The sequence below is a fragment of the Oryza glaberrima genome, chromosome 7 (genome assembly GCF_000147395.1).
Source record: "Oryza glaberrima chromosome 7, OglaRS2, whole genome shotgun sequence".
NCBI classification, from domain to species: Eukaryota; Viridiplantae; Streptophyta; class Magnoliopsida; order Poales; family Poaceae; genus Oryza; species Oryza glaberrima.
Window position 1 is genome coordinate 2,478,622 of NC_068332.1, and position 12,965 is coordinate 2,491,586.

The following is a 12,965-nucleotide window of genomic DNA, read 5'->3' on the forward strand; positions in this document are numbered from 1 at the left end:
GCCAGATCCTGGAGAGTTTGGCCACCGGCTGGAATCAATTGGTTGATGCCGAAGCTGTCAAGATGGGTGATGTATGTGTTTTCCGTTTCAATGACTCTGATGATGAGCTTACTCTTGAAGTACATGTTCTTAGTTAGTGTGATGGATGAACATCACCATTTTTCCTGGCACTGTGTACCGCCACTCCTAAGTTAGTATATATGATGTAATCGTGAAGACTATATGACGATGTGCTTAGTCTTAATGTTCCTGCACTTATGTACTGTGATGGATGAACATCACTATTTCATCAAGCAATATGTACTGCCTTCCTATGATGTAATTAAGTTAGTGGATGAACTATCTACACTTCTGTTTAATCCTAAATGGATGCTATTCAGTTTGCTTTGAAAATTGATGTTCTGGCTGCTTCGGTTCTGGCGGCTATGAAGTTCTTTCGGCATTGGTTCTTCCGTGTAATTCTGTTGTGTAATTCGGCACCCAGTTACACACAACTTCAACTCCAGGCGTGTGGTACATGCATATTTCAAACTAACAAACATCTTCAAATCCAGGCACACTGCATGGATATTTTGCACTTAAACAGAACTGATTAATAGCTACTCGTACAGTTTAGCTCAAGTGAAAAAAACATAACATGCAAGTACTTCTGCTCCAATACAAATAATCTTGCCAGCTAATCTATACATACAGCAACACAGGCGATGGCGTGGCGACGAAACGATTGGATCAACCGGCGATGGCGACGGAACTGACAGAAGGAGAACACAGTAGGGGATTGCGCTGTTCTGTCCGGGATGGCCGGCGGCGGTGGGCGGCGGGCGAACTAAAAACTCCCAGCCGGCATTGGCGCCGGCGGCGGAACTAAATGGCGGCAACGACGGATGATTAGGGGCTACGGCGGCGGAACTGCTGCGGCGGAGGACGAAACGCTCCGCCCCGAGACTCGCGCTCTGACTTGACGGGAAGGGATTGTGACGACCGCTCGCTGCTTGAGCGTAGCCGACCCAGAGGCCCAATCAGCGAATACCTCCTTTTTTTATCCTATCGTGCCCCTGCCAAATCAATGGCTAGATTTAATTGGTACCTCACCTCATAGTACCTTCTCAAGAACAGGAAAAGAGCTCATCACCGCCTCCTCCTCCGGCGTGAAGTCGTTCTTAATCGAAAGCGTCTCCCTCATCTGTTCCGGTGTCTTGCCGGAAATCGTGCCCGCTCGGCCGACGGCCGGTGCCGGCACTGCGCCGCGGCTCCCGCCTCCGCCGGTGCGCCCAGCCGGCGGCCGCCCCTGCCGTGCTGCCCCCGTGCTGGCGTGGTCTCCGGCTCGCCGCACCGCCGCCGCCGCACGCCGCGCCCGCCGCCCGCGCCGCAACGCACGCCACCACTCGCGCTGCAACACACGCCGCCGGCTGTGGCTGTCTCCAAGCAAAATTAGGGTTAAGGTCTTAGGGAATTGGGGATTTTGGGAGGAGGGGATTTTTGTTTGGAAATGGGCTCAGTTCCAGCCCAAATACAACAGAAATGGTAAAACAAGGCCCAAATAAGTAGTTTAACTCTTTTTCTTTATCTTTTTCATACATTTTTTTTTTAGATAATGGAATATAATCCCGGCCTTTACTCAAAGAGCTACAGCCAATTATTATATCAACTCAACAAAAACTCACACCTGAATAAACAAAAGCATAGACGAACTAATAAAACTCACACAGCATAAAACGATCACAAAAATTATTGAATTCTATTTGTGAATCTCCATCCAAAGTTGGCGAACAGCTGCATAACCAATGACTCAAGATTACGACATGTAGCTTTCACTGACTTGATTTCTTCATCACACTTTTGTAGCTGAGCCCAGGATCGGAGCCAATATGTTGCGCTGAAAAGAACCTGCATATAGGATATAGATGGTGATTTATCAAAAACCATATCATTTCTACACAACCATATAGCCCAACATATAGCGGATGCTCCAACAAGAATAAGTTTGGTAGATTTTTTATAACTCCCACGAGCCAATTCTCAAAAATATAAGATATACTATGAGGAGTATATAAACCAACAGTAAACTGTAGAGCTCTCCAAAGAAATTTTGCATAATGACACTCTACAAACAAATGTTGAATAGTCTCATTTCTCATGCAAAAACAACATTTCAAACTACCATGCCAATTTCTCCTAGATAAGTTATCCTTTGTTAGAACAACCCCTTTAAGTAGGTACCACATAAAAATCTTAATCTTGAGAGGCATCTTAAGTCTCCATATAATCTTATTCCTCTCAATGTTGCCATTATTAATTAAAGCTAAATACATAGACCAAACCGAGAATACACCATTTTGATGGAAATTCCATCTAAAAATATCATTCTCCTCTGACAAATGAATATGAACAATTGAAGCACATAAATTATGCCAATTGTTTAAATTCTGTCATACTAAAAGCTCTCCTAAAAGAAACATTCAGTGAAACGGGAGACATAACATTTGCAATTGAAGCATTCCTCCTACGAACTATAGCATATAACGACGGATACCTATCTTTAAAAGAATAATTCCCTACCCATTTATCTTCCCAAAATCTGACTTGTACACCATTATTCACAATCCAGGAACCCATATTTAGAAACTTACTCTTAACTTTCATAAGACCAGACCAAAAATGGGAATCCCCTTGTTTCTTCTCAACCTGAATTTAGGATTGATTATAAAGATATTTCATTTTCAATAGATCCTGCCACACGCCCTGCTCATTTATGAGCCTAAACAACCATTTACTCAAAAGATATTGATTTTGAATTTCAAGATTATGAACTCCAAGACCACCCTGATCTTTGGGTTGACAAATCATATCCCATTTAGTAAGCCTATACTTCTTCTTGTGCTCATCCCCTTGCCAAAAGAAAGTGATCTATAATAATCAATTTTTTTGAAGACCTCCTTTTGGAATCTTAAAAAAAGAAATCATAAACATGGCTAATCTAGAAAGCACAGAATTAATCAACACCAACCTCCCCCCCCCCCCCTCTCCAACTGACATATGTTTACCTTTCCAACTACTAAGTTTCTTTTCAATTCTTTCCTCAACTGTTTTCCAATCCTTATTACTAAGTTTTCTAAAATGCATAGGAATACCAAGATATCTCACAGGGAAATTCCCAAGCTTACAACCAAAAATAGTAGAATAAAACTCTTGACATTCCTTTGCCTGACCAAAACAAAATAATTCACTTTTATGAAAATTAATTTTAAGGCCAGATAATTTTTCAAAAGTCGATAGTAACAATTTTAGATTTTTGGCTTGTAGTAGATCATGTTCTAAAAAAAATAAGAGTATCATCTGCATATTGCAAAATAGAAAGACCATCATCCACCAAGTGTGGAATAATCCCACTAATTTGACCATCATCCTTGGCCCTCTTAATTAATATAGTAAGCATATCAACAACTATATTAAAAAGAATTGGAGATAATGGATCTCCTTGTCTAAGACCCTTATAAGTTTGAAAATTAGAACCAACTTGATCGTTTACTTTTATACCCACATGTCCCCCTAGATAAAAGAGGCAATCCATTGACACCATTTTGACGAGAAACCTTTCATCCTTAAGGTTTGTTGAACAAAAGACCACTTTACCTTATTATAAGCTTTCTCAAAGTCAATCTTAATAATTACCCCATTCTTCTTTTTGCGATGCAATTCATGAATAGTTTCATGTAAAATAACAACTCTTTTCATGATATTTCTCCCAGTAATAAAAGCAGTTTGAGTAGGACTAATGACTTTTTGGCAACCCCAATTATTCTGATCTTTTTCATATATATATGAACTATATAGTATATATACCTATTTTTTGTCCAAAAATTTTGGGTATACATCTGAATACCCTTTAATTATAGCTGGGCCGCCCCTGGTAGAACCTCGTGTGGTTGTATTTATTGCTTAAACCAGCGGGAGATAATTAAACTCCGAGTAGGAGTCGTATTTTAATCTCATTTTACTTCTGTAATAATGTAATTTAATATCGAGAAATAATTAGAGTAGTCGTTTCGAAAAGGAGTCCAATTAGACCATGGGGGAAGGTTTCGAAAATGAGTCCAGTTAAATCTCTTGACGATGTACGTACGTTTGTACGTACTCAAAACTAACGCGGAAATAACTGAAAATCAATTGAATTTGGATCAGATTCGGACTCCGGATCACCGCATCCGTCTTGTTTTTGCGCGGTTTCACGCAATAAAAACAGACCACCTCTCGCCGTGATCCAAGCACCAAACGCTAACGTTCCAAGAGTCTTGGGGTCCAAGACAAGACAAGACAAGAAACAGTTGAGCTTTGCAATCCGCGAGTTCTTTCGTCCGTGTTCAAACTTCAAAGTAGAGAGATCAATGGCGGCAGAGAAGGAGGAGGTTGCCGACGCCGCCGCCGCCGGCAGCGGCAGCGACACAATCCTCCTAATCAGCTCCGACGGCGAGCACTTCAACGTGCCGTCGGCGGCGGCGAGCCTGTCACAGCTCGTCTCCAACATGATCGAGGACGACTGCACGACGAACGGGGTGCCTCTCCCCAACGTCGCCTCCAAGGTCCTCGCCAAGGTCATCGAATACTGCATCAAGCACGCCGCCGCCGGGGAGGAGGAGGAGAAGGATCTGAAGAGCTTCGACGCCGAGTTCATCGACGTGGACAAGAACATGCTGTACGATCTGCTCCTGGCGTCCAATTTCATGAACATCAAGAGCTTGCTGGATTTGTGCTGCCAGCACACGGCGAACCTGATCAAAGGCAAGTCGCCGGAGCAGATCAGGAAGGAGTTTGGGATCAAGAACGACTTCACGCCGGAGGAGGAGGAGGAAATCCGCAAGGAGAACACATGGGCCTTCGAGTAGATTTTCCTTTGGGAAAATATTTATGCTAATTAATTATGTCATGTTTCTGCGAATTACTGCTCTAATTAGTTACTACTAGGTAGGTAGTAGTACTAGTAGATAGGGCTGTCAAAAAAGCTCGAGGCTCGCGAGCTGCTCGAGCTCGGCTCGTTCTAGGCTCGATTCGAGCTCGGCTCGAGCTCCAGACGAACCGAGCCCGAGCCTCTCCCTAAGCTCGCGAGCTTTGTCGAGCCGAGCTCGAGCTTCTAACAAACCTAGTAATATATCATTTTTATTGTTATTTAATAAATTAGGAAATCAAATATGTTATTTGTATGTCTTATATTGACATAATATATTTATTTTATTCTTTTTTCCTCTTTTATTAGTATGATAAACTAGAAATTAATTTTTTTAAAGGTTATCTTTGAAATATATATATTTTTTACAAGCTTGGTAGTCGAGCTCGAGCTTGATCGAGCTCGAGCCGAGCCTGTCGGAAAGCTCGAACATTTTATAGGCTCGGCTCGAGCTCGGCTCGAGCTTGTATCGAGCTCGAGCCTAGGCTGATGAGCTCGCTCGAGCTCGGCTCGTTGACAGCCCTACTAGTAGAGGTTCAGATAAGAAATTAGAGGAATATTTTGAGTGGCTTTTGCTTAATTGTCAGTAACATGCATGCATTGCATGCTTATATATATTACCTTTGTACTAATAGTTTCGACTCCCCTACTTATATTCTGCAATATATGAAGTGCTCATTAAGTCATTAGTGCAAACTGTTTCCTTGCTCTTGTGGTTGTGAAAAGGGGCTTCTAATTAGAAGCCGATCTGACGTAGGGACTAATGTGGAATATTTTGATCCAAAGTAGGGACCAATGTATGAATTGAACTTGCAACATTACACTTCATAGGGGCCGATTTGAAAAATTCTTGGATCGTGCATGCACGGCGTGGATTAAATAATACTCGAAGCGGTACGAGCAACTTATGCAGAAACACCCTTTACATATATTACTGTTTAAATGAACCCCCCTATTTGGACCGCTAAAATAAAATTGGTAGCGATCCAATCCTCGGGTCGTCGTACACCGTCCGATAAAAACTGCGTGGCTCAGATCGGCGACCGGCTTCCAGTGGGTTTGGTGCATTTTTACAAAATAGCCCCTGCGTGGGTTTTACCAATACGAATTCTCTCCGCCTCGTCGTCCCGTTCATCGCCGGCGCCGCCGCGCCGCCGCCGCCGTCGTCTCCACCGGCCACCGCCACTCCTAGAGCCTGGATGCCCCTCCATTCGCAGTTCGAATCCACGCATCCACCGCCGCGCCGGAGGTAATTTTCTCTCCACTCCCTTCCCTTCTCGTTGCTGCAATGCTGCTACTAAGGGCAAACTCGATGGCAACCATGGATCTGTACGAACGGGAAGAAGGGAGGGTTAGGGTTTCATTAACGGGCGCATACTAATAAAACGACCGCATTGGGGAACGGGTTAGGGTTTGGGGATTTTTGGGTTACCGGCGCTGATCCCCAAATCTCCAATGTGCCATGATTATTTGAAGCTAGACTTGCCTACTAGGATCATTAATTCAATTTGACAATTTCATTGGCATTTGTGTTTTATATTTCTTGCGGATTGCGTGTGCTTAGGAATTTCAGTTGCTGTGTGAATGGAAAAATCCTGTAATTTAATTTCTGACACATAGCTGTTTTGAAAAATTACTGATCCATGGTTGTGTTTGTAACGAAGTCTGATGATACTGATGTAGAATTTATTATACTTCTGTAGTATGAGTACTTGTTTGTTGCGTGTGTCTAGGATAACATTTTGGTTTAGTGCATTTGCATGTGATCTATGGCTATTACTTCTCATGTTTGCTGTTCTGTTGGCTTGATCTAAAGAGAATCATGTGTCTTAAGAGTCTGTCACGAGTGTTCTCTTGTACTGTTCTTCGTGTGTTTTCCTCCCATGTCCAAGATAGCATCACAAGATTAGTACTGTACATATACACAAATTTTAGTGAAACTACTTGCTGTCACCTGTCAGCATCCAGATGATGTTCAACATGAATCCTATTTCTTGCCAGTACATTGGACAAACATCACATGAGATGTACAAGTCCCTGACAGTACCGTCATGTTCAGTGCCGTCCTGGTTAGTACGACTCACTGACAACCATATCACAGATTCAAGAGACTGGATTTACAGAGAAATCTAATTTGCAACTCTAACTTGCAAGAGAAAATTATGTAAACAATTAAGGCAGCATTGACACTTGAGCAATTGAGACATGCCATATGAACTTGGAGGCATCAAGGCGAGGCCAACCATACACTTGCATTTGCTACAGCGACACTAGAGTTTTCAGTCAAAATAATGCACTCAACTCAACACACAGAAGAGTATCCATCTAATGCTAGAGACAATGAGGCTAAACTAGATTGATGAAAGATCCTCATACACAGACTTGATCCCAGGTCTTTCAGAGACCGGCCGGATGCATCTCAAGGCAATGCCCAGCACATCCTTCATGCCCTTGACAGAAACTTGGTTCTCAGAATCTGAAGCCATGGCTGGATCAAAGCAATCTGATCCCCGACCTTCAGCCACCCGCAGACGGACCCAATCAGTCAGGTCAACACCACCTTCAGAACCCGAGACGACATCCCCAGCACACCTGCCAGTTAGGAGCTCCAGCAGCACAACACCGAAGGCGTACACGTCAGACTTGAACGAGGGAGATGGCTTCTTGGACGCTGCTAGCTCTGGGGCACGGTAGCCTAGCACGCCCAGGTCGAGGATCTGCTCAACGACTCCAGCCTGGGTCATCAGGCGGTGCAGGCAGTAGTCAGCGACACGGGCATTGAGGTCAAGTCCGTCCAACAAGATGTTGGTAGCCTTGAGGTTTCCATGAGGCATCGCTCGGTCGAAATGGAGGTAGTTCAGGCCACGGGCGACATCAACTGCGATCTTCAGCCGTTGCGCCCAGGTCAGTGGAGGACCTCTCCTTCCTGGACGATCTGCTAGGTTTCAGAGAAACATAAAGCTTAGTTAGAGACTGAACATATTGGTAATCAACCAGTCACATGCATTTGCAGATGGAGTATACAAGATCTCTAAGCCTGATGTGTTCAATTGCAGAAATGAGAAACCAGTAAATGAGAGCATTACCGTACAAAAAGCTCGCAAGACTTCCTGGCGAAACATAATCCGACAAGATCAGTTTTTCATGTGCTGTTGGACCCCAGTAGTAACCACGCAAGCCAACAACATTGGGATGCCTAATGTTTGCAAACTTCTTGGCCTCCTTCGAGAACTCTTTCTTGGGCCTTGCAACACCTTCCCTCAGCCATTTCACTGTTAGGAAGACACCATTCTCAAGTGTTGCTCTGTACGAAGTCCCGTGGCTGCTCCTCCCAAGAACCTCAGCCGGTGCCCTTGACAATTCCTCCGGTGTCAGTGTGATTGTTTCATCCAGGAAGTGCAACTCCCCTGCTAACCTGTCAGGTGATCTGACATCCAACCGTGCCAGGCCTTCCTGGGTGTATGCCTCTCCAGAATCTGGTGACCAAGAGAAGCGGCTACCTTTGGATGGGGAAAATCCCCCTACACCTGACAACTTCTCTTCTTGGCTTAGTGCTTCAGATGTAGAGCCCTTTCGAGGAGCACCAAGCTCATCTGCTGAGACCACCAAACCACCTTTGTCATCCTTTCCTTTTGTACTGGCCATGTCTTTGCTAGTCTTGTGGAGGTTCTTGTCTGAAACCTTTTCTGAGCTAGGGAACTGCCGTGAGATTTGCTTGTAATGGCAAACAATGGCAACAAGGATAAGAATGACAAGAGCAACAATACTAGCTGCTATAAGTGCTATTTTAGCTGCTGCACTGAGTGACCTGCCACCGGTTGAACCAGAGGAACTGCCAGACCCAGAAGAGCTTGCAGGATACTCTAGTCTCGAGTTCCCTGGATGGAAGGAAGATTCTGGAAACTTCCTCAAGTTCACCGGAACAACACCAGATAGATCATTATAAGAGGCATTGAATGATTGCAATGTATCTGGAAGTGCATCAGGCAATGACCCAGTGAACTGGTTTATTGATATGTCAAGAGCAGTGAGCGCTGCAAGCTTGGTGATAGAGGCTGGCAAAGGACCAGAGAAATTGTTTGTAGATATATCAAGAGCTTGGAGGCTAGGTAAAGACGCTATTTCATCAGGGAGGCTGCCATTAAAGTGATTTCCAGAAATATCAAGAACTTGAAGACTCAGATTTTTTGATGACGATCCTGGAAATAATAGACCTCCACTAAGCATATTGTCGTGGATGTAGAGCTCTTGCAGCATGGACGAAGTGAGTAAATTAGCAGGAATAGGACCTCTGAACTGATTGGAGCTGAGATCAAGGACAGTGAGTTTGGGGTACTGAACAACAGCTTCAGGGATGGTGTCAGCTAGGGAATTATGGGAAAGATTCAGGTAGTTCAAGCGAAGGAATTGAGAGCTCACATCAGGAATTGTTCCAGTTAGATTGTTCTGGCTAAGATCAACATACTCCAAATCATTGCTCCATTTGGCAATAACTGACAAATTTCCTTTAAACTTGTTATTTGACAGATCTAACACAGTGCAGCTTCCAGCAAGCATTGGAAGATCCCCAAAGAGAGCATTGGAGGAAAGATTAATAACTTGCAAGGTGGTCGATGTGATCATATTGATGTGTCCTGTGGATTAACGAAAAATATTGTTAGTCCAAAATAACACAAGTGGAACTTAAAACTGATACTTTTGTTTTAAGAGAAATGTCATGATATGACAGAAAACATAGGAGCGTGTTTGAGTTGTCCTGCTCTTTTAATAACAATTTAGGTAACTATGATGAATGCATTGAGTTCTAGGAGTGATGACTTTACTCAAATGCAAGATATAGTCTGTGAGACATAATATTTTGAAATGCAATAGTTCAGTATTCTTACTCATACACCCAATCAGGTATATACAACTAGCTGTGTCCTATTAATAATTGTATTTTTCACAACATCCAAAGGTGAAGATCTAACAACAAAGGTTAAGATACATGTACTGTCACTGCAACTACACAATGCATTTAACATTACTGTGGAACAGAAATCCATCACAAACTACTTTCAAATATTCTCAATAATACCATTGGGGTATGCATGCATAATAAATAACGTCTCTCTTCATGACCAAAACTATCACAAGCTAGCCATCACTGATCCAGTAATTGCTTTGGAGAAAATTATTAGTCAGTAGGAGCAAAGATTCCAAGAAAGAACCTTTCACGCAAAACAAGAATGCAAATATAGAATTGGCATAAGACAAAACAATCAAATGACCTACACTGGTGCACACTCAACCACAGATCAGTAAAAGCTCATGCCATGCTGTGTAATGTAATCAACAGATCAGTACATCATTGAAATGAGAGAATCAATTGGCATAATGAACTAAGAACACTAATGTAAGATGCCGATTCAAAGTTTTATGCAAGCTGAACACTACCAATCTGTTTTGGAGGCTGGACCTTTTGTGAAGGAGCCCCACATCCAATTTTTTTAAATCAGAATGGGCATCCACATGGTATGAAGAGAAAAGGAACAAAAGGTGTAAGAACAATTTTCAGGTAGAGCTCATTACCAGTCAGATTATTTGCACTCAGGTCCAGCTCACTGAGAACCAGAGAATCCCCTTTCAGAAGTCCACTAGGTACAAACCCCGTGAATGCATTGTTTGCGAGTCGCAAAACTTCAAGATCATAGACATAATTGAACCCTGGCAAGTCTCCAGATAACTGATTATGGCTCAGATCAAGCACCTTCAATCTCCCAAATGTCGAGAGCTCAACTCCATCAATCAATGACCCAGTCAACTTATTGTTGCTCAAGTTGAGATATAGAACTGTCTCTGAAATATCTGCCAGGAACTTGAGCTCTTTGGGGGTGGTACTGGTGAGCAAGTTCCCACTGAAGTCAACATGAGCAACAGTTGACTCAATCAAGAATTTCCAATCAACACCGCCTTCCAATTGATTCCAGCTTAGATCCAAAGATTGGAGATTCACAAGAAGGCCAAGCCCAGATGGGATGCCCTTTGTGAAGGCATTGTATGAGAGGTTCAGAGCAACCATGCTGCGGAGACCTTTCAGAGATGAAGGCAATGGACCTGACAAAGAGTTTCCACTCACATCCAGTGACTGAAGCGACGCAAGCCCATCGATGGAGTCAGGCAGTGGCCCTGAGAAGTTGTTCCTGGCAAGCGACAGGTTCTGCAGGCTCCGGAGATTGCCAATGTTATCAGGAATCGGCCCTGAGAACCGGTTGTTTGAGATATCCATGAACTTCAGGCTCTTCAGACTACCCACATTGCTCGGGAGGCTTCCAGACAGATTGTTATTGGCCATAGAGAGCTTCACAAGCATAGTCAGATTGACGAACACGGACAGATCGGCGACACCGGAGATGCCATGGCCATCAAGCACAACCCCTGCCACGTTTGCGCCATTACACACAATGCCATTCCAGGAGGCCGGACAGCCATTGAAATCAATCGACTCGTCATTCCACGAATCGGTGATGAATCCAGCAGGGTCATGAGTGATGCCCTTCTTGAAAGCAAGGAGCGCAAGGATGTCCTGTGAAGGTAGCTGGCCAAATGCAGGGGCAGCAAGCAGGAGCAGCACCAAGAAACTCCCAAGAATCCCCATTGCTGCTCTCCAAACAAAGATTGGAAGCTACTGAGCCTCAAAGACACAGCACCTGAAGCATTTCTTGCAGCAAAAATGGACTGAAAGTGTAGAGTGTATCTACCAGAAGGCTCTCACAACAAGCTGCCACTAATACCCACAACACTTGTCCCTTTCAGCTGATCTCCACAGTACCACACATCACCATAAAACCCCCAACTTTTCAGCTCCTTCCAACCTGAAATAAGCACGGAATGGCAAGTTAAGGACCGAATCTTTGAGCCTCCCTGCAAGCAGGTAAAAATCCAGCTGGTACAAAGAAAATGGCAACTTTAGTAAGGGATCCAAAGAGTTGGTTAAACCCCTCACCAGCTTTTAACACCCAATCATGCAGGTAAAAAAAAGCACCATCTTTCCCCCCTCACTAAAACAGCCCAACTACCACTAATGTACTATCACAGCTTCAACCCACAAAAACACAGCTCAAAAAGCAGAAACTTTTACTCATCCATCCAAGCCACCAAGAAACCAAAAGAAAAACAAACCCCAGATGCAACCAGCAAACAAAACAAAAAACCTACACACAATGTTTATACACTTGCAATCTTGCATCCCCCTTACCCAGCAATGAGGCCGGTTGCTCTGACGCATTAAGAACAAGCAACCACACCACCTTGGAGAATGAAGGAAAAGAATGAATGGTTGCGGCGGCAGGGGAGGAGGGGAAGTGGTGGAGGCAATGCCGTGGAGAGAAGGGAGGACGGCGGCGAAGCGAGGAACCCTAGCAATGGGGGATTGGGTTCTTGGTGGCTTGGCTGCTAGGGAGAAGGAGGAGAAGAGAGGGGAATGGTGGTGGTGGTGGCTTGCAGGGGAAGAGGTAGAAAGGAGAGGAGGGAGCAGCGGCGGCAGTGGGGAGTGGGACTGTGTCCTTTCTCTCTCTCTGTGTTGGCTAGATGAATCTTTTTTTTTTGTTTGTTTTTTACCTCTGCTTGTGCTCTGTTTTGTTTTCTCCTCGCGGTTTTTTATTGTGCATTTTTGCGTTTTGGTCCTTGTGATTATGATTATGTGTGAAATCGACCCCTCAGTTGTTCAATGCAGTGGTACTGTGGTTGTACTGGTGACAACTAAACAATACGGAAACACTTTGACCAATGGTATTACTATGGTAGTTTCTCCTTTAATAAATGGGATCATAATGCTGCGTACACATTCTATGAGTATATACGATTTTGGCAGGCAATACAGAATATTTTTTTAGTTTGAATTAAAAAAACGTGTTCTTTTCCCTACACCTTTTATAATTGTGTGATTTTTAGGGGCAATTATATTTAGCTATCTTCACCAACATTTTAAAATAGATATAAGGGGTTCGTCGATCTAAATACATTATTTCTTTTTTAGAAAACA

At 43.6% G+C, this 12,965-nt stretch overlaps 2 protein-coding genes and 1 long non-coding RNA gene across 3 annotated transcripts; 1 reads left to right on the top strand and 2 right to left on the bottom strand.

Moving 5' to 3' along the window:
* Positions 1–541: 541 nt before the first annotated feature.
* On the bottom strand, positions 542–1,491 carry LOC127778684 (uncharacterized). The gene is made up of 2 exons (XR_008018551.1): positions 1,133–1,491; positions 542–1,055 (listed from the first exon to the last, which is right to left on the bottom strand). It is a non-coding gene; the product is annotated as an uncharacterized LOC127778684 (long non-coding RNA).
* Positions 1,492–4,291: 2,800 nt separating this feature from the next.
* LOC127779937 (SKP1-like protein 5) lies at positions 4,292–4,883 on the top strand. Its single transcript, XM_052306871.1, has one exon. It carries the CDS (start codon positions 4,386–4,388, stop codon positions 4,881–4,883), a length of 498 nt encoding a protein of 165 aa, XP_052162831.1. The 5' UTR covers positions 4,292–4,385.
* A 2,257-nt stretch (positions 4,884–7,140) lies between these two features.
* LOC127779527 (LRR receptor-like serine/threonine-protein kinase GHR1) lies at positions 7,141–12,487 on the bottom strand. Its single transcript, XM_052306329.1, has 4 exons — positions 12,180–12,487; positions 10,514–11,796; positions 8,029–9,576; positions 7,141–7,877 (listed from the first exon to the last, which is right to left on the bottom strand). The coding sequence occupies exons 2-4, from the start codon at positions 11,577–11,579 to the stop codon at positions 7,294–7,296; spliced, it is 3,198 nt and encodes a 1,065-aa protein (XP_052162289.1). The 5' UTR covers positions 11,580–11,796; positions 12,180–12,487; the 3' UTR covers positions 7,141–7,293.
* Positions 12,488–12,965: the final 478 nt, after the last annotated feature.

What these genes read in the sequence shown, in the direction of transcription:
- LOC127779937 (XM_052306871.1), top strand. Translation starts at nt 4,386, where the DNA reads ATGGCGGCAGAGAAGGAGGAGGTTGCCGACGCCGCCGCCGCCGGCAGC.
- LOC127779527 (XM_052306329.1), bottom strand. Translation starts at nt 11,579, where the DNA reads ATGGGGATTCTTGGGAGTTTCTTGGTGCTGCTCCTGCTTGCTGCCCCT. An exon ending in GAGTGCAAATAATCTGACTG is followed by an intron (nt 9,577 to 10,513) that starts GTAATGAGCTCT and finishes GTTAATCCACAG; the next exon opens with GACACATCAATATGATCACA. An exon ending in TCTTGCGAGCTTTTTGTACG is followed by an intron (nt 7,878 to 8,028) that starts GTAATGCTCTCA and finishes GAAACCTAGCAG; the next exon opens with ATCGTCCAGGAAGGAGAGGT.